Below are 21,255 nucleotides of genomic sequence, written 5' to 3'. Positions count from 1 at the left end.
TAAGATGAGAAGTTAGGCAAATCTCAATGACCATTTTGACTAAAAAGCCTTCAGAAATTTTGAATCAGAAATTTGAAATTCTCAAAATCTCTAAATGCATTCCAAATTTTTTTATTTAAATTCGCATATTTTTGCCTACAAGTTATCATGCTCCTCCAACTCCGTAATTGGAAAAAAAAAAGGTACTCATAAATTAAATCCCTCTTCAAACTAATTCATTTCGATTTCCAAGGTCTAATGGTAGATGGTTAATTTAGTAGATCCATCTTGGCTCTAATCCATCACATATTTTTTTCTACAAGTTATTATGACCCTCCCAGAATTACTCCCAAACTGGGACATAATTGATAAAAGTAACAAATATATATATCTTAAGTCGTGCTCATTGGTCCAATAAAATACAGGAGCTCCAAAACTGTGAAGTTATACGTTACACTCAACCAACTCTTCCACAATCATCGCTTTGGGTGGCTGCAGGAATAGCTACAAAAATTCCATCAAGTTCAGGTGCATCATCTCTAGTGTGGTTTAGGAACATAGCCATCGACAGCAAAGTTTCGGGTGGCAGCTGGAATTGCTAAACGAATTCCATCAAGTTCAGGTTTTGCAATGACTTGACAACCCAAGCGAGACCTACAACGAAGAAACATAACATTTTAACATGAACTCACAAATAAAATTATAACAATTATAGGTGAAAACCTACGTTTCAGTAAGTCCAAAGGCCAAGTCCAACATATCATTTTCCTCATCAATTGGGTCTTCTAATTTGTTGTAATAGTCCACGTCCTACACTATGATTCGATAGTTAGCTCCTCGTACTTTATGCAAGCCAAATATAAGTTAAAAGCAAGTTTCTTTAAACATATACAACATACCATCACAATCACATGACATGTCGAACAGGCAAGTGAACCTTCGCATGCTCCTGATATGAGATAAGAAACACAATATTATTCTGTAAATATGATTGAAGAACTATTTGACAAGGTAGTGACTGTCGTTGTGTTTCCAAACTAAGTCTGATCCATTTTAAGAAAGGGAAATTTGCACAAATACCACTTTGAACTATTAGGGGTGTCTAACCTAAACTCTATACTGTGTGAATGTACCACCTTTATCCTAACTCCATCTAAATATTTGTTAAATAACTTTAAGAACACCCTATAATTTTCTTTAGGAGGTTCCCACTCAATAAAACTTTGTTAAAATATTCCAATATTTATCCTTGTATTAGAAAACCTAAAAATATAAAAAAAGCTACAACAACAAAGCCTTATCCCACTAAATGGGGTCAGCTGTATGAATCCTAGAACTTCAAAGCGCTCAGTTTTGTGTCAAGTCTCCCGTTAGATACACGTACTCCAAGTCTTTTCTTAGACTCTCTTTCCAAATCTTCCAAGGTCTTCCTCTACTCATTTGGCCCTGAGCATGTGTCTCGTAGTTCTAATTGGAGCGTTTATAGGTCTTCGATTCACATGTCCAAACCACCTTAATTAATTTTCTCTTATCTTATCTTCAATTTAACTCCGCCTATGTAAGTTTATCTTACATGGCCGGTCCCAAGCCCGGGTAAAGGAGGAGGGGGAGGACGTCAGGTAGTCGACAGCCGGCACTCCACAGTTACGTCGAATCCTTATGAAAATGAATTCAGAACGAAATCGCGCTAAAGCTAGGGCGTCACCCGTAAGTGGCGCGCTGTGTGGCCCGAGCACAGTGATAAGTGAGCAAGGGTCGCTGTATCTCCATAGGCACCCGGATGAAGTGTTAAATGAGCAAGGGGGCCATAGAAACTTCTTTTCGAACGACTCCACTCAAAGTTGTTTGGGCGCATATGCACCTATCAACTTTACACGGGACACACAAAAGAAGTACTTTGACTACATTGGACGGGGGAGGGTGAAGAAGCTAGGACAGAAGGGTAGAGTTCAGGAGAGTAGAATGCGTTTAGGAACGTGGAATATAGGAACCTTAACGGGAAAATCTATGGAAGTAGTGGAAGTTATGGTGAGGAGAAAGATAAATATTATGTGCCTACAAGAAACTAAGTGGGTTGGTCTTAAGGCAAAGGATCTAGAAAACTCAGGGTTTAAACTTTGGTACTCGGGCACAAATAGAAGGAGAAACGGTGTTGGCATCATCGTGGACAAGACCTTGACACAAGATGTTGTAGATGTCAAGAGGGTAGGAGATAGAATCATGGCAATCAAAATTGTAATAGGACAAGAACTTATCAATGTGATTAGTGCGTACGCACCTCAAGTAGGGTTGGATATGAGTTCGAAGGAGAAATTTTGGGAAGACCTTGGAGACTTGGTGCAAGGAATTGCTCAGACGGAGAAGTTATTTATAGGAGGAGATTTAAATGGACACGTGGGCAGGGAGACAGGCAACTATGGAGGTTTTCATGGTGGTCATGGTTTTGGGGAGAGAAACGAGGATGGGGAAGCTATCTTGGATTTTGCAATGGCATATGATCTCTTCTTAGCCAACACCTTCTTTAAGAAGAGAGAAGAACATGTGATCACCTACAAGAGTGGGTTGTCAAAAACACAAATAGATTTTCTTCTAATGAGGAAAGGGGATCGTATAACTTGTAAGGATTGCAAAGTTATACCAGGAGAGAGCGTGGCTAATCAACATCGCTTGTTGGTGATGGATGTACATATCAAAAGAGTGAGAAAAAAGAACAAGACTTGGAAGTGCCCAAGGACTAGATGGTGGAATCTAAAAGAAGAAAAACAAGTCATTTTCAAAGAGAAAGTAATCACCCAGTGTGTGTGGGATAGAGAGGGGGAAGCTAGCCAAATGTGGGATTCCATGGCTAGTTGTATCCGAAAAGTAGCAAAAGAGGTGTTAGGAGAGTCCAAGGGCTTTGCCCCACACCAAAAGGAATCTTGGTGGTGGAACGATGAGGTACAAACAAAGGTGAAGGTTAAGAAGGAATGTTGTAAAGCCTTATACAAGGATAGGACCGATGAAAATGGTGAAAGGTATAGAAAAGCGAAGCAAGAGGCGAAGAAAGCTGTGAGAGAAGCTAAGTTAGCGGCTTATGACGATATGTATAAGCGACTAGATACCAAAGAAGGAGAGTTGGATATCTATAAACTAGCTAGAGCAAGGGAAAAGAAGACAAGGGACCTAAACCAAGTGAGGTGCATCAAGGATGAGGATGGAAAGGTTCTTGCTACAGAGAACGCGGTTAAAGATAGATGGAGAGGTTATTTTCATAATCTTTTCAATGAAGGACATGAAAGGAGTGCTTCTTTAGGGGAGTTGAGTAACTCAGAAGAGTGTAGAAACTACTCTTTTTATCGTCGAATCCGGAAGGAAGAAGTGGTTGTAGCTTTGAAGAAGATGAAGCATAGAAAAGCAGTAGGCCCAGACGATATACCAATCGAAGTGTGGAAAGTTTTGGGAGAGACAGGTATAACATGGCTCACTGACCTTTTCAATAGGATTTTGAAAACGAAGAAGATGCCAAATGAGTGGCGAACGAGCACTTTGGTGCCTATCTACAAGAATAAGGGCGACGTACAAAATTGCATGAACTATAGGGGTATTAAGCTAATGAGTCATACAATGAAGCTCTGGGAGAGAGTCATTGAGCATAGATTGAGGCAAGAGACAAGGGTTTCGGACAACCAATTCGGGTTCATGCCAGGGCGCTCAACCATGGAGGCAATCTATCTCTTACGAAGATTGATGGAAAGATATAGAGATGGGAAAAAGGATTTACACATGGTCTTTATAGATTTGGAAAAAGCGTATGATAGGGTCCCAAGAGACATTCTTTGGAGGATTTTAGAGAAGAAAGGAGTACGAGTAGCATATATCCAAGCTATAAAGGATATGTATGAAGGAGCAAAGACTGCCGTAAGAACTCATGAAGGACAAACCGAAAGCTTTCCCATAACTGTAGGATTACATCAAGGCTCATCCTTAAGTCCTTACCTTTTTGCGTTGGTAATGGATGAGTTAACAGGACATATTCAAGATGATATTCCTTGGTGTATGCTTTTCGCAGACGATATAGTGTTGATAGATGAAACTCAGGAAGGGGTAAATGCAAAGCTTAACTTTTGGAGAGAAGTGTTGGAATCTAAAGGTCTTCGCCTAAGCCGATCAAAGACAGAATATATGGATAGCAAGTTCAGTGCAAATGGAGGCCAAAACGAGTTAGGGGTGATGATCGGAGATCAAGAAATACCAAAGAGCGATCGTTTTCGTTACCTAGGATCTATCTTGCAAAAGAACGGAGAATTAGATGGAGATCTCAACCATAGAATACAAGCTGGATGGATGAAGTGGAAGAGTGCATCCGGCGTGTTGTGTGACCGCCGTATGCCACTGAAGCTCAAGGGAAAATTTTATAGGACGGCAATAAGGCCGGCGATGCTGTATGGCACAGAATGTTGGGCGGTGAAGCATCAACACGTACACAAAATGAGTGTAGCGGAGATGAGGATGCTTCGTTGGATGTGTGGGCACACAAGAAAGGATAAGATTAGGAATGAGGATATCCGGGGTAAAGTAGGAGTAGCCGAAATTGAAGGAAAGATGAGAGAAAATCGGTTACGGTGGTTTGGACATGTGCAAAGAAGGCCTACTGACGCTCCGATTAGAAGATGCGACTATGGGACAGAGGTTCACAGCCGAAGGGGTAGAGGAAGACCTAGGAAAACTTTGGAATAGACTCTAAGAAAAGACTTAGAGTACTTGGATCTAACGGAGGACATGACACAGGACCGAGCACAATGGCGTTCAAAGATTCATATAGCCGATCCCACTCAGTGACTTGGATTTTCCAAGTCTCCAATTGAGAAGTTTTCCTCACTCGGGAAATTAAGGGAATACTACCTCAACCTACATGCTCCACTCACAAAGCTTCAACATACAAGCTTCAACATACAAGCTTCAACAAAAGAAAATTCAGAGAACTTAGCGAAGAAGGCTTTGGTGTATTCAACACAATACGTTGAAATGAAGGAAAGCTATTTATTGATATCCCCGATAAGTCATAAATATGTACATATACATGAGTCAAAATAAACAAACAAGAGGGAGCCTTCACAAAGGTTGCTTAGGAGAAGTCTCAGCAGTCGGTAGAGCCCCAGAAAGAGCAGGCACTGGAGGGGGATCATTTGGAGCCTCAGTACTGGACAGAACCTTAGAAGGAGGAGGCAGCAGAGGTTGATCATTTGGAGCTTCATTACGCGGTACAGCCCCAGAAGACGAAGGCAATAAATGCCTTTGGAACAAACCCACAAATCTCTGATGATCAAGTAAAACCTGACCATCAGATTCCTTCATCTGGTCAAGCTTCCTCTTCATGTTTGTAGCATAGTCATGTGCGAGCCGGTGCAACTGTTTATTCTCATGCTTGAGCCCTCTAATCTCATGTTTGAGACTCATCACTTCAGCCGCCAATGATTCAACTTGGCGGGTTCGAGCAAATAGGCGTTGGGCCATGTTAGACACAGAACCTGCACACTGAACACTGAGAGCCAGAGAATCCTTAACAGCCAACTCATCAGACCGTTTGGAAAGTAGTCTGTTATCTTTGGGAGTGAGAAGGTTCCTGGCCACTACCGCAGCGGTCATATCATTCTTCATCACGGAATCCCCAACAGTAAGAGGACCAGTAGGGTAGACGAAGGATGGGCGCCATATGTTGTCTGGAGAAGGCGTGGCTACCTCTTCAACAAGGTTCAAGTCAAAACGACGGTCAGAGGGGCCAGACATTTTCAAAGGTGTTGAAGAGAGAAGAGGTCGGACAAATCAAGATCTTAGAAGTGCAAGAATGGAGCTTCTACTGGTGGAGATTCAAGTGTGCTTTGGAACTTAATGCCAGCCTCTATAAAAATCTGCACTCGACGAAGCTTCAGAAATCGAAGAGGCGTTTGCTTTCTCAAAAGCTGGGCTGCTCAGAGACCACGAGACGTTTGCTTTCTCAAAAGTTGGGCTGCTCAAAGACCACGAAGGCCGATCTCAGAAATCGAAGAGGCGCTTGCTTTCTCAAAAGCTAGGCTGCTCAGAGACCACGAGGGCCGATCTCAAAAATCGAAGAGGCACCTACTTTTCCAGCCTTGTCAGCACCTGTCAGCTTTGCGGAAATTATGGGCATTATGTCGAAGATTTCTGGTGAAGTAGAAAGCACATAAATCTTACTGTTCAATCACCCACTTCCCACACGCAACATTAGCTCATGGGTACCACATATAACTTTGCCAAAGTTCTCTGACAAAGTTGAGACACGTGAAGCTTGCAGCTCCCACTACACCGCTCTGACCAAGAAGGGTAAAATAATAGCAAAGAAACAGCACTAACAAAGTTTAGACACATAAATTTTGAAGGTCTAGCTACCATATTATTACCCACAAGGGTAAAGGAACAGTACCACTGCTGGATAATTGGAAAGTCCCTGTGTGTCAACATATGTGCTTCGTGGCAAGATAGACTAGCAAACATGCCCAACCTTTTCTCACATTCGAGAAAACACTCCCAACAAGATTGCTTGCTCCAAAATCGAAGAGGCACCGCCCTCCGAATCTCGAGAGCCAGACTCCCAACATGATTACTTTCTCAAAAATCGAAGAGACACTGCTCTCCGAATCTCGAGAGCCAGACCCCTAGCAGGATGGCTTTCTCAAAAATCGAAAAGGCATCGTTCTCCGAATCTCGAGAGCTAGATCTCCGACTGGATTGCTTGTTCGAAAACCGAAGATGCACCTCTTTCCCAACTTCAAGAGCCGGATCTCCTTGGATAAAGCTTGTCTGTAATCTTTACACGCAACATCAGCTTTCCAGATACCATAGACCACTTTTTCAAAGTGCTCTGACAAAGTTAAAACATGTGAAGCTGGCAGCTCCCACTATCGTGTTATGACCAAGCAGGGTAAAGGAATAGCATTACTACTTGTTGTTACGGAGACTCCTATATATGTTGACCTCCATCCCCAACAGACAGGCAGACCTGCAAAAATGCTCAACCCTTCCTCATATTTGAGAGGGCACTCCCAAAGAAGCCTTTCGAAATATTCAGCTTTCTTTCCCCCCGATAATACCTCTGCAAACAAGCTATACTAGAGCAAGAATATCTCATATCATCAGGGTTAAAAGCAAGAGTATCCCATATCATGTTTTTTCCGTCTTTTCCTTTGGCCTTGTTCTTACCTACAAGACAAGGAGAAAGAGAGCAATCAATCAGCACTTGGAATCAAGCTTCCAGTCAGGAACTGACTGCCTGGAACCCCTTACTTGATTACTTACCTGGCATTGCTCTCGAGTACTCATCTTCAACATCTTATGCTTCCAAGGAAAATACCGCATCTGCCTGAGGAACATATAGGGCAAGTGAGAAGGATACAAGGAAGCATGTGGAGACAAGCGTAACAGTACACGTGCCGATACATCCACTACTCTGTCAAAAGCAAAAGTATCCCATATCAGCAGGGTCGAACGTACTATAGATTTGATGGACTTGTTTTGACCCTCAAATTCTTCAGTCGGCCTTATACTCTGGAGGAAACCAGAAAACCCTCCAGCCCAGTTCAAGAATAAGCCTGTGGAAAGTTACTTCTTCAAAAGCAAAAGTATCCCATATCATCTCTTCTCATTTTTCTTCTCTTTATCCTTCATGCTGCCTGCAAGATAGGGAGAATGTGAACAATCAGCCGGAACTCGAAATCAAAGTTCTGATCTGGGACTGATTGCTTGGAGCTCCGATTGCTTACCTTGTCTGTCACCTCTTTCAGCAGATCCCCTAGCTCGGCGACTTGGAGGACTCCTACTACATGGTTTGTATCGCGCTTGACCAAGCCTGAAACTACAAGTAAGCTTCAAGTGAAATTGATACATTACCTTGTGCATCTCCACCAGTTAAAGATACCACCCCTGGATGGAGGAAGAGTACTTCCAGAGAAGATGCCACATCTACCTACGAGACAGATAAGGCAAGTCAAGACGATACCACACTCCGGAACTTAGAAGTTTCGTGATTACGAGATCATTCTCCCACAATATTTCCTAATGTCATTTGTACTAAATCATTCACTTGTACTCACTAAAAGAGAGCTTGAACCTATGTACTTGTGTAAACCCTTCACAATTAATGAGAACTCCTCTATTTCGTGGACGTAGCCAATATGAGTGAACCACGTACATCTGGTGTTTGCTTTCCTATCTCTATCCATTTATATACTTATCCACACTAATGACCGGAGCAATCTAGCGACGATCACAAAAAGCGACCGTTTTCGCTACCTAGGATCTATCTTGCAAGAGAACGGAGAATTAGATGGAGATCTCAACCATAGAATACAAGCTGGATGGATGAAGTGTAAGAGTGCATCCGACGTGTTGTGTGATTGTCGTAGGTCACTGAAGCTCAAGGGAAAATTTTATAGGACGGCTATAAGGCCAGCGATGTTGTATGGCACAGAATGTTGGGCGGTGAAGCATCAACACGTACACAAAATGGGTGTAGCGGAGATAAGGATGCTTTGTGGGATGATTCGTGGGATGTGTGGGCACACGAGAAAGGAGAAGATTGTGAATGAGGATATCCGAGGTAAAGTAGGAGTATCCGAAGTTGAAGGAAAGATGAGAGAAAATCGGTTACGGTGGTTTGGACATGTGCAAAGAAGGCCTACTGACGCTCCGGTTCGAAGATGTGACTACGCAACAGAGGTTCCGGGGCCGAAGGGGTAGAAGAAGACCTAGGAAAACTTTGGAAGAGACCCTAAGACAAGACTTAGAGTACTTGGATCTAACGGAAGACATGAGACAAAACCGAGCGCAATGGCGTTCTAGGATTCATATAGCCGACCCCACTTAGTGGGAAAAGGCTTTGTTGTTGTTGTTGTTGTTGTTGTTGTTATCTTCAATTTCGGCTACTCCTACTTTACTCGGATACCCTTGTTCTTAATCCCGTCATTTCTCGTGTTCGCACTGAATTTGCACTCCATATACACTGGCTTTGACCTACCAAGGCGAAGACCTTTAGATACCAACACTTCCCGCCAAAGGTTAAGCTTCGCATTTACTCCCCCTGAGTTTCATCCATCAACACTATATCGCCTGTGAAAAGCATACACAAAGAAATATCATCTTGAATATGACTCATTTAACTCATCCATTACCATTGTAAAAAGGTAAGGATTTAAAGATGAGCCTTGATGTAAACCTACAATTATAGGAAAGCTTTTAGTTTATCCTTCATGAATCCTTACAACATCTTTGCTCCATCATACATATCTTTTATAGCTTGAATGTGGAGGCCTGAAGGGGAATTGTGCGCTGCAACTGTGAACTGCATAGCGAGGATGGGGAAGGTCGGAGTTGGGGACTGGGTACAGGGGTTTAAGAGTTTTCCACTTGACTCCACACTCACCAAAATTTCGCCCTTTACCTTATAACTTTTTTCAGTGTGAAAATATAAAAAATGAATTATTGCTTGAAAAGTTCCACTACGACCACCACCCACCAAGGAATCTCCCCCTCCCCCACCACCACCCTATGTCAATCAATCACAAGTAGGTGAAGGAGGTACTGGAACTGTCTACGATGCCCGGCTAGATGATGGCCAAGTGGTTTCTATTAAACGAGCAAAGAATGGAGACTCTAAAAATGACAGGTTCGAACCTGATACATGGATAACGTTCTTTCAACAAATTGAAATTTACAGGCCTCAAGCTGAAACCCAAGTTTACCCAAGTGTTCAAACAGGCATTAAAAGTATACTATTTGAAACTCAGACACTGTTCAGGCTTTGGTACATAGGGGTAAATTGTAATTATGGGACAATTGTTGGGTTTTCTTGAAGTAATGAAAGTTGAAGTAATGTAATTATGGGACTATAGTTTCTAATTTTTTTTTCTTTGTTTATGAATTCTTTCAGCTTGTTAATTTGTTTTTCTTCTAATTAATATAGAGGACATTTACCCAATTTTTCTCAGAGTAGTTCATGCGTGTGGAACCAGGGCTTGATTTAACAGCATATGGATGGTGACCTATGAAGCATGGATACCATTATGGATACGATGATACCATATGCCAAGACACAGCGATATGTAAAATCTCTAAAAACTAGGATACGTCATGGATACAACAACAAAAATATATAATTTAAAACATATTTAAACGTGAAAACATCTAAATTCAAGTTAATTTAAGTGTGAGAGTTATCTCCCTTGTTTCAATCAGAGGCAAGCTGTTTGTATTCATCAAATTCAACTAAATTTTTGCTTCCTATTAATTCTCTCCTCTTAATTTCTCATCTGAAAGTGTAATGGTATCCTAAAAGCCGAATACCGTTATCCGGCGAGTATCCAACAAGTATTGTGTCCGATGAAGTATCGGATTGGATACAGGATACACAACCAAACTAAAGTATCCGTGCTTCATAGTTGGTGACCAACCTAGGTGGTAGATTTGCGCCAATAATGAAGTCTAGATATTTGTTGCCAATTTCTTTTCTAGGTGGAAACTGCTTACGCCCCTGCTAATTTAGGTGGTACTTGTGCAAATTCCCCTTTCAAGAAATATGCATTCTGAAGCAATCAATAATTATTTTCCAAATTGATTTGACAAACACTTATCAGTACTATCAGTGGAGAGATGCATGAAAATTATGAAACCTGAAACAAATGATTCTGTAAAATGATATCTAGGGGACGACAGTAATTGATGGAGCAGATTTGGGTTTAAGGTGAAAAAGACTATTAAATAAGCATCAGAACCTTGCCTTCAAGTTCTATATCATTTTCATGGGCAGCTTCAAGAATAGACATTCCAGTAGGAACCTTGATATGTTTTTCCTCTCCATCCTTATCAACAAATGTCACTGATATCCTGCAAATAGTTCATCTTGGTGTGAAGAAACAACATAATAATCTTACTGCAGATCTCTCCACTCAAACGAAAATTAGGGCCATGAGGTGAAGATAAACCAAACTGCAACAAATTTCGCACAAAAAACTGCGGAGATATATGTTTAAATCATGCATGCATGTTCATTTGACTCTGTTCTCCTACTACTATGCTGCTTCTCAGAATCGTATCTCCTATCATTATTACTGATTATTATTTTTGAACCCGTTTAACCTCAAACAACTTACTTTTCTTTCTGCTCAATCCCTTCATTTGAAGAATGGCTGGCACTACTGGTATAAAAAAGATAACGGTTCTCAAAGATGGTTGCTCGCAACAACTTAGTTTCAGACTGGTGATCAAACTGTTCATAAGACAAGGAAACCACAAATATAATCTAAATGAGAATAAAAACGCGAACACATCTATGCAAGCTCACTCTAAACAAAATACATAAATTTAAAACTACTCAGAACTTCATAATAATCATCCTTCATCCTTCAACTTACCTACACTGACCAACTCAAGTATATTTACAATTCCCAACTTCTTCAATAAATACTTAAAATACTAAAAACAATTTGAAAACGACATATATGCCTTCATTTAGATTTAAAATACGCTCATGACAAACCACAAACTACTTGCCAAATGTATATTACTAAACTGATTTTGTTTTATCTCGTCTTCGTAAATGCAGACCCAAGTTTAGCATTGGGAGGAAACATGACTGCTTCCTTCCTTTGATACGAGTCAGAAGACCGTACTATAAGTAAGACCTATGGCATGTTTACTTATTTAGAATAAGAGTGCAAGGTCCGTGTATCATTCCTATTCCTGACATCCTGCATTTTGTAATACTCAAGGAATTAGTGGGTCCCACATGTGCCTTTACCCGCGGGGGTTGGGGGGGGGGGGGCTTGTTTATCCCATGTCTGGATTGAAGACAAAATGGACCGTAGAACAAATGGCCGAAGAGATTGAAAACGAAATGGACCATAGGAAAGAAAAAGGACGTAGTAGGAATTTACAGATTTTGCGTCCGAGCTCCGTTTTGAGCCCATGAGACCTTCCCGAAAAATGTGGGCCATCCCAGTTCAAATTCACCGCTTCGCCGACATATGATGGATTTTAGTCATCCGAGGCTATTTAGGCTTTAAAACTGCATTTTAAATTCTGTAATAAAAATCGGACCTTTGAGCCTTGAGCCTTTCAAGCCTGTGATTAAGTCTATTTAAGCCATTTGGCTCTCAATGTAATGCATCAATTCAGATATAATCAAACAACCTTTGTTCTTCAGGATTTACATTTGTAATCCTTATACCCTTGTGCTGTGTCACTAAATTGGAATGAACTTGGTCCATTTCATCTTCAACACTCCCAAGGCATTACATCCTACTATCCTAGATATGCAAGAATATCTCATTCTATACCATATAACAAAGAATAATATCACTGTGACATTAAGCAGAAAAGAATGAAAAGATAGTAGTTAATTCAATGTGAGCTTCTCAAATGTCAGAGTGAAAGTAATGGTTCTAATATAGCTCCACCAAGAAATGAAGAAGAAACCATATATGGCTAACAGCTCTCCTTTCCTACCCAATAATTCTCATAGAACTAGAGTCTAGACCATGCAGGTCATACCAATTAGTCCCATTACCACAGCGATCAACTATTTGAAGACAAAAGTGGTCACTTGAAAAATAAGATCCAGATCAATTCATTGGTGGAAATTCATTAAATAGCTTCTTTAATTGATTGGTTTCTTCTGCACTTCACGAGTACAAATAAACATAAAAATTAAGCATCCAGCATGATTACTATATATAAAAAAAAAAGGTTTTCACCTATAGCTGTTTAAGTGAAGTGATCACTCAGAGGATATCAATTTATATCAGAGGTGGTAACTGACCAGAGTTTGCAAGCATTGTCTGTAAGAATTACTCGTATATCCTGATCTGGTTAAAGATGCGGATTTGCCTGCTGATTGCAAAAGGGAAACATTTTGAGAATGATCACATAATAACATCAAAATGAGTAGAAAATACTTTAGAAAAAATGGTTTGGCTTTCAACAAGGTGAGCTTCAAACAGGCATTAGCTAAATAAAGAATTTTAGTGCATACCTCTGGAGAGCTGTTTCAGTATCAAAAATCCGATTCTTGAAAGTTGAGAAGCAAACATAATCGTCAGACCTCTTAGTAAACCCTAACTCCACCAAAGAAAATTGAGGAACTTTATCTGGAAAATCAAAAAGATATATTCAAATTCTGATTTTTCTTTTCAAATGATAGGGAAAAAGAAACTTTATTGTCAAATTATCTCCACTTAGAGATACTCAAGTTCCAGGCAGGAAGAAAAGAGGATGTCCACATTTTAAGATAAGTGTAACATCTTCCCCAAACTACACAAACACTGCAATATAGTTTGGTAATTCTAATCGTCCACCACTTTAGGTTTTCAAGGATCGCCCCCTGCAAAGGATCAGCCTTAACTGAAATTGTTTATTAAATAGCTAAGCAAGTTGAGATTTGGCTGATTTTTTGCAAGGCCAATTCTCAAAGGAGGACCTAAAAAACTGATGATTTCAAATTATTGAACTGCACTCTGGAAGAAGGGCGTCCACACTCTTCATAAATTTGGACGTCATCATCAGAACCTTGTTAATTGAAGTTGGGAAAACTGCAATTACTATTTACAAATTCATAGTTTCACCAGGCACTAAAAGTCCAAAATGCAAAGGTGACTAATCAAACAAAAAATAAAATAAATGAACCAATGACATTGAGAGCATAGGGATGAACATGAACCTTCTTTTAGTGTAATTTCTAGGGGCGGCCATAAAAGCAACGAGAGAAGTGAAAAAATTCTGCCTACCGAATCCATGAGAAATCAAAGACCTAACCAAACTGAGATTGAAATTCCCGGTAATGGATCCCCGAGGGCGAGGAGGAGGAATTAGAGTATTGAAATAAACAGACTCAAATTTGTGTAGGTGCAATTTGATTTTCTCTTATTCACATACAATATTCTCAGAAAAAAACAAATTCGTGAAATCATAGACAGAGAAAAAGGCGGACACTAACCGGATGAGACTGAAGGGCCGACGGCTATTGACTCGTTGACGGCGTTGCCTTTTCGACAATATCGACTCCGTTGCTTTTGGCTGAGGTTCCTCAAAAAAAATAAAAAAAAGTTTGAGACCAGAAAAACTCAAAGTTGAGGGATGAGAAGGCTAGAGTGAGTGAGAGAGAGAGAGAGAGAGAGAGTCAGCTGCGTTTTACAACTTTCATTAGTCTTTTTTTAAGTGGATTTCTTTCGAGGATTTCTCAAGATTTGGACTCGTTAAAAAATTTCTTAGGATTTTACTCTTACGATTTTACCCTTAATCATAGACTGGGAGACATTCTATATATACTAAAACCCAAACATCTGGTTACTGTTCTAGAGCAGTGTGCGGACCAAAATGCCCCTCAATTCGTTAGTTAAGTCACCTTTTTGCCTTCTTTTCTACAGTGAAATGACTTCCTTACCCTCCGAGGCCACGCGTTTATCCTCTCCTTCTTCTGGATTTGCCCGCCTTGCCCACGCGTCGATCATCAGGAAAAAGTTCTGCTTCGGCATTTTCTCCACTTTTCCTTCCGTATTCACTTTTCTCTCGAACAAAAGTCTGCTTCTATCGCTCTCAAATCTCGACTTCTCTCTGCGTCTCTCACTTATCTCTCAGCTGTCTCTCTCACTCTTGAGGTACCCTGCCACTGGATATCGTTTGACGTTGCCGATCTGCAAGTAAAGCTTCAATTTCCATATTAAGGTTCTATTTTTCTTCATTTCTGGAATTTGGGTGTTAATTTCAATAATTTATTTCTATTAATTTTCTACTTGGTTGGTTTTTCCATTTTATCAGGGTGATTTGTTACCTCCAAGGTCCACCGTCATTTATTGGTGAGTATTTTTTAACTTTTTTTTTTCTGTTTTAATTTTTTTTCTAGTAGTTTTCCATGTTGAGGTGGGATTTGTGGATGAATTTTTTTTTTCTTATTCTGGGTGTTTTCTTTATATCATTAGATCCGTTGTCTGGGTCGATGATTTGTTTGTGTTTTTCGTTTCAGAACGCGTTGCTCTACGTTTTTTGGAATTTAGTTTTTGTAATTTTGGGTGTTTTGTTTATATCGTTAGATCTGTTGTTTGGTTGTATGATTTGCTTTTGTGTTTTGTTTCAGGTCACTGTGCTTTTCGTTTTTTGGGGCTTATGTATACAAGCTTGGAAGCCAATTATGTTCAAGGTAAATAATTTCGGTTTTTTACGCATTTTCTGCAACAAATTGTATTTTTTAATATTGTGAAAGTTATGTTTTCTATAGTGTGAAAGTCCAATCTGTGGGATTTATTTATTTTTTAATTTTGGTGTCGTTGCTGTGTTGTTTTATGGTTTTGGATGGTGTTGGATGACTTGGTGTTTCCATTTATGTGTTGCAAAAGATTTTATCTTTGCTGCTGAGCCATATGAGTGGTACATTGACTTGCTGCGCTTCGGGGCTGTCAAACATTGTGGTTTTGGTTTAGGATTTGAACGGATGGTTCTGTTTGCTACTGGTATTGACAACATTAGAGATGTTATTCCTTTCCTTAGATATCCAGGAAGAGCAGATCTTTGAATTAGTTTATAGATTGAAAGGGATATATTTGAATTAGTTGTTATAGGTTTGTGTCCTTTACCTTTATCTACGTTAACAACAGTATTGCCCGATCATCATCGGAAGAACGTAGAACAAAGAATTGCTGCTGTCAATTTGATTTGTTATTAGACAAGCAGATCTATTCAGAATTCTGTGTTTTGTTGATTCACAACTTTAAATTATGTTTCGTGTGATTTTTGGAGCTCCATTTTTATTTCGATTTCTTGCGTATTGGAAGGTTATGGATGCATGATTGGTTGCTGGTTGATGTGAAATTTCTTTCGCACTTTCTTCAATCGATTCTGTTAAATTTTTCATCAATTATGTCAATTTTTTTGATGAATTACACAGCTCTGGGTTTGAATCTTTGTTTGGTGATCGAAGATTGATTTCTTTGTTTCTTCATTGTCGATTCAGGTGCTCACCTCACATGGCTTCATTGGAGAAGTGATGGTTTTGCTTAAGTGTTTTAGATAATCTGAAAAAATATGTAGATACTATGATTTGGGGTTGCTTCCTTAAACCGTGATAAAGCAGTCCATGTAATTTTAGCATGGTATCATTTTTTATCTAATGCATGAGTATAAGAAATGTTAAGACAATAGTATATTGGGAAACACCATGTGATTTAAAATGCAAAGAGAAACAATGAACCATGTTTTATATTTTGTTCGTATTGGTTGATTTAAATTTGGGAACTTTTGACTTGGATTAATGTGTTCTGTTTAAGATATCATTTTTCGATTATGAATCGTTTGCCAATGCAAAAGTTTACATCTTTTTTATGGTAGGATTCATGCGTTTTTTCTTAATCAGTTAATCTTTCAAGCTTTTAGTTTTTATCAAGAAATTTAATTTGGGTTTCATTTATTTGTAAAACTAGACACTATTTTGTGAAGATTTTTCTTTATAATTCAGTAAATAATTGCTTCTTTGGCTGTAAATTTCCAGGTTGTTCTAGACTTTGTCGATACTGCACAGTTCTCTTCGTAGCCCATTTCTATTTCGTATAGGAGAGCTTGATAACAGGTTTGGGTCAGTCTCAATTGCCAGTAAATATTACTTTGTTATAATTTATTCATCTTTTTTCAAATTTTTGTGCAAATATTTTTGAAACCCAAGTAATTCGAAGTTCAAATATATGTGTAAATTGATAGGTATGGGTGTGGACACCCAATATGACATTTACATGGTGATGCTATCTGGTTTCACATAATTATACTGGGAACCGTCGAAATTTTGGTTTAGCTGCAGATAAAACAAAATCAAAACGTTACAAAGTAGAGGTATAATTTAATTTTTATATTTGATGCATCATTGGATTAAATGAATATAGTAAGAAGATTGACTTGACGTATGTGCTTTCGTTTTATATTTAGAATGGATGTTTTCCTTAAATTTGCTATTAATTGGTTTTGGTTTTCCTCACCGAGCATGTGAAGGGTGTAATCTACCTAAAGTAAATAACCCAAACAGTTGAAAATGCACTCACCTGTTTTATTGATAACCATACAGAGATTTGAATCATTCAATTTGTGTTAAAATATTGTATTGTTTTAATTTCAATGCTTTCTTCTTAATTTGTATCAGCTTTTTAGCTTATTAGTTGCTTATATAATTATTCCTGTGTTTTTTTGTAAATTTACGAAGAAGGATTGCAAAAAAATCACTTAATGCTTTGGAAAATTGCTTGGTGATTCTATTTGGTAAGCTTTGAAAAGCCTCATCTTTTTATTCTTGGTTATTTTCCCCTTAATTAGTATTTGTCCTGTTTGTACGTTTGGTACAAGTCTGTCTCACTATTTTACTGTCATCTGTCAGAATTGTTTTTTATTATTTCCGTGATGTTTTGCAGGATACATTGATAGTAGATTTCGTATCAACTACCATGCGTCCAACTACGTACCTTCTTCGTTTAATTTAAAATGGTCTGCAATGACATCGATTGTATCAAAAAGTTCGTGCACCAAATTTATGCTTTTCATGTAAAATTCTTTCAAAAAGTTCAAACATCTTTCAATTTAAATAACATTAACGATTTATAACAATCTCTTATAGCCTTGAAACATATTTTTTTAATACGGTTTCTAATCCCGCAGCAACGCGCGGGCCATATTTCTAGTCTAATCTAAATAAGATTGCTATCTGGTAGTTCATTATCATAATCTCCACAATAGACCAAGAAATACTAATTGACGAGTCTACTGCTTACAAAGTGTAAGAAGGTCGCGCACTAATCTAGAATCAAATAACAATGAAACACAAATTCATTTCAGAAAAGAACAAAAAACATTGATATAGAAACTTGAGAAAAAGTGAAGAGTGTTCCATGAACACTATGATCAAGTAGAGTTCGGATTTCCTCAATTGGGGGAAGCCAATTAGCCTTTTCCGTTAACAACAACTAAAATTCAATAGAGCCAAATCCTACATCCCCACATTCAATTTCCTACATAGTCTAATAGCAATAGTACATTATCCAAATTCAGCAGAGCTAAATCCTAATTCTCACATAATATCATTAATTAAATTAAACACATCATTCATTAAACATAATTCAACATAATTCAGTTAACAAGTATGAATAAGCCAATTAAACATAATCCAAAATACAACGAACAAAAAAAAAACTAATGTATCATGAATCATATCATTTCAAATTATAGCATATCCAATTTGACCGCTCTTCCGGTGACATCTTCAGAAATGCATTCTTTTTTGTTTTAGTATTGAGCAAAGCGACCGCTTGATAGCGAGCAGGTTCATCCAAATTTGGGGTTTCCTTGATGGCATCCCATATAGAATTTTGTCTCTCTCTATCCTTATCCCTTTTCTCCTACAGACTATGGACTCCTCAGAAGTCAGTGGCAATTGAATCGAGAGTAAGTGAAATATTTTCCATAATTCTAGCTTGATTAGTGGTCTCAGATGATCTAGTATTCCCTTGGTATTGGGTTCTGTTTCGTTTCCTACGGTTGGTGATTTCTGGGGGAATCTCTAAACTAGTGGTTTGAGTGGGTAAGAATGGGGATGATTGATCGAATGATGAAGTTTGGTGTGATGCTTGGTTTTGATTTAGTACAAAGCCCCTATTTTCCTCATCATAAAACAAGTTCTCTATTCCAACTTGTTCATCTTCCTCTGTTCCACCTTGTCCATCTTCCACTACAAAAGTTCTTGCATCAGTTTCCTCACCCAATCCCAATGAGTGTTTTCCAATGGCAGTTGCATTCCCAAGTACGATTTGCAAATCTTCAAAGTCATCACAAGATTTTTTACGAATGTTTCTTTGGTCTGGGTGGGCCTACAAAATAAACAAGAAAATCACAATTGTTCAATAAATTATAAGTATACATTCAAGTTACATTTAATATTTTAAATAAAAGCCAAGAAGCTCACCCTAAAGTATTCTTCCCAAACTTCGTCATCAGCAACAAATCTCTTTGTGTTTGCATCCCACCCAAAGCCAGAGTTGCTTCCCATAAGTTGACTATACTTTCCATATTCTTTCTTAAAATATCTCATTCGACTTGTGTAATGCTTATAAGTTTTATTACACTTTAGTCTTTCATTAAGTGCCGGAAGTATTCTTGTCGTAACAATATCTTTGGTTAGCAAGCCATTAGCATCACGCCATCCACGCAATGTAGCTTCAATGAGCAATTGTAACAACATTTTGCTCTCTTCCAAAGTTCAAGCGGTATAATCACTTTTGGCCTTCACTTTTCCAATTTCTTGTTGTTCGTCTCCCATTTCTAATTACTAGTGATGGAAGCAGTAGCAGTAACAAAAAATCAATTTAGGACATACTTAACAAAAACCATCCGAATCATATAATATGCAATGCGTTAATAAAGCAACATAGTACCTTAATTAACCAAACAAACATAGTAAGCTCTAGTCTAATTAATCATAATAACCAAATTCATGAAAAAATGCTAATCATAATAACCAAATTCAATACAACAAACAAAACTAGGGGAAAATATTCAATCTAAACTCTTAACAAATGAATAACATAATGCAAATGACCTATGAATGATCATTTGCAGAAACCAAAAATCAACGCACCACATCAACAACAGTCGCAAAGAATCTCCAAAAGTTGATATATATAAAAAGAGAAACAGTTTCCTCAAGCAAGAGAAACAAGAATTTTCCCAACCATAAAGGATTATATAATGTTGAAGAAATCTCGTTATGGTTGAAATCATACAATAAAGAAAGGCATCAATTTAAGGATTTTCCCAACCATAAAGGATTATATAAGAGATTTTAGAGCAAAGTTCCAGTCCACGAAACCTTTGAAACTGCCCTCTTTTTTTATAGCGAAAGGAAAAATGGACTAGTGATCAGAAACTAGAATTTTGATCCTTAATTAACCTAACAATGACAATGGAGAACTGAACACAGATTAAGAACTAAACCCAAATACACTTCTAATAAAAAACAACAATTCTTGAATTCTCACAGACCACATATATTTAAGAAATAATAAAAACCCATCAAATTTATTCAATCCCCTTTCAATTATTTGGAATAAAATATCCAAAGTTCCTCTCGGCTGGTTAAAAAAACATGCATATTAGCTAATCTATTGCATGTATATTAGGTTTTCTCTTTTCATTACATCAAATGTATCAGTTTTTCAGCTATCAAATAGAAAAACAATACAACTGAAAAATAATCAACATAAAAAGCATGAATTCGAAGAAGCTAGGGATATGTGGTATTATACGTATAGATATATATGTATGAGAAGGAATGCAGCAGTAATCTGTGAAACAAATCAACCATACCAGAATTATACAAGTTGGGAAGAGAAAAGCAATACCTTGAAGTAGTGGCGAAGCCAGGAATTGTCGGGGGGAGGGGCGAATTATTATTATTTTTTTCTGAACAAACGATATTATCTACACTAAGGGAGTAGGGGAATGAGCTAAGCCTGACAATGAACTAGCAATAATGTGGTTCAAATTTGACTTTGGCGAGAATCGAACCTAAGTTCTCTCACTTACAAGTGAAGAGAAATACCACTAGACCATAGCACTAGTGGCGGGTTGGGGCGAACTTAAAAGAGTGCAAGGTTAAAAAAGATTAGCCAATATTTCATCCAACTCAGTGTCCTCACTTTGTTGGGAACCACCCGGAATAGTCGAAGAGGACTACCTGAAATATTTAAAGGATGACCACTTGGAATATTTGGAGGAGGGTTTAAGCATTGTTTCTTATTGTATCATTTCATTACGTAATTGTATACTTTGGAAAAAAAAGTCTTAGATTCTTAATCAATACCAATATCATATAAATTATTCATTAAACAAAATTCAATTCAATTAATCAATATCAATGAGAATAATCAAGAATTCAATTTTTACTTTAAATAACAAGTTTATTCATCAATAATTATAAGATTTCATATTGATATTCAATAATTAATAACCATATTGATTAATTACTCTATGATTCTACGTCAAATAAACAAAATTTCAAATTAAATAAGCAATTAGGATTAAGGCTAACATAAATTTGGAAATTAAAAACTTCATCTAAGAGAAAGGGGGCCAAGAATGGCGACTGGAGGCTGGCTGCTTGCGGCTTGGATGGCTTAAAAGCTTGAAGTTGAAGCCTTAATGTCTGGTAGCAGGAGAATAAGGCTGCTTGCTGGGATCTGTTCTGCTGCCATCTGATTAATTTTATTT

General features: G+C 38.1%; 2 protein-coding genes across 4 annotated transcripts; one reads left to right on the top strand and one right to left on the bottom strand.

Moving 5' to 3' along the window:
- Window positions 1-344: 344 nt before the first annotated feature.
- LOC103453469 (adrenodoxin-like protein 2, mitochondrial) lies at window positions 345-14,258 on the bottom strand. Of its 3 annotated transcripts, none has more exons than XM_029092673.2 (8): window positions 13,961-14,258; window positions 13,001-13,115; window positions 12,788-12,855; window positions 11,121-11,236; window positions 10,748-10,854; window positions 879-928; window positions 707-789; window positions 345-633 (listed from the first exon to the last, which is right to left on the bottom strand). In XM_029092673.2, exons 2-8 carry the CDS (start codon window positions 13,056-13,058, stop codon window positions 519-521), a joined length of 597 nt encoding a protein of 198 aa, XP_028948506.1. In that variant the 5' UTR covers window positions 13,059-13,115; window positions 13,961-14,258; the 3' UTR covers window positions 345-518. The 3 variants fall into 3 exon arrangements, with proteins under 3 accessions (XP_028948506.1, XP_028948504.1, XP_028948507.1); XM_029092671.2 differs by having other exon boundaries at window positions 12,788-12,858; window positions 13,961-14,194; XM_029092674.2 differs by lacking the exons at window positions 13,001-13,115; window positions 13,961-14,258 and adding an exon at window positions 11,904-12,034 and having other exon boundaries at window positions 12,788-12,817.
- A 121-nt stretch (window positions 14,259-14,379) lies between these two features.
- Window positions 14,380-15,749, top strand: LOC103453468 (uncharacterized). Its single transcript, XM_070811987.1, has 4 exons — window positions 14,380-14,663; window positions 14,782-14,819; window positions 15,098-15,160; window positions 15,357-15,749. The coding sequence occupies exons 1-4, from the start codon at window positions 14,395-14,397 to the stop codon at window positions 15,530-15,532; spliced, it is 546 nt and encodes a 181-aa protein (XP_070668088.1). The 5' UTR covers window positions 14,380-14,394; the 3' UTR covers window positions 15,533-15,749.
- Window positions 15,750-21,255: the final 5,506 nt, after the last annotated feature.

The sequence above is a fragment of the Malus domestica genome, chromosome 14, assembly GCF_042453785.1.
Source record: "Malus domestica chromosome 14, GDT2T_hap1".
Taxonomy (NCBI): Eukaryota; Viridiplantae; Streptophyta; class Magnoliopsida; order Rosales; family Rosaceae; genus Malus; species Malus domestica.
The sequence above is the reverse complement of the archived record's forward strand: the minus strand, read 5'-3'. Positions and strand labels throughout refer to the sequence as shown.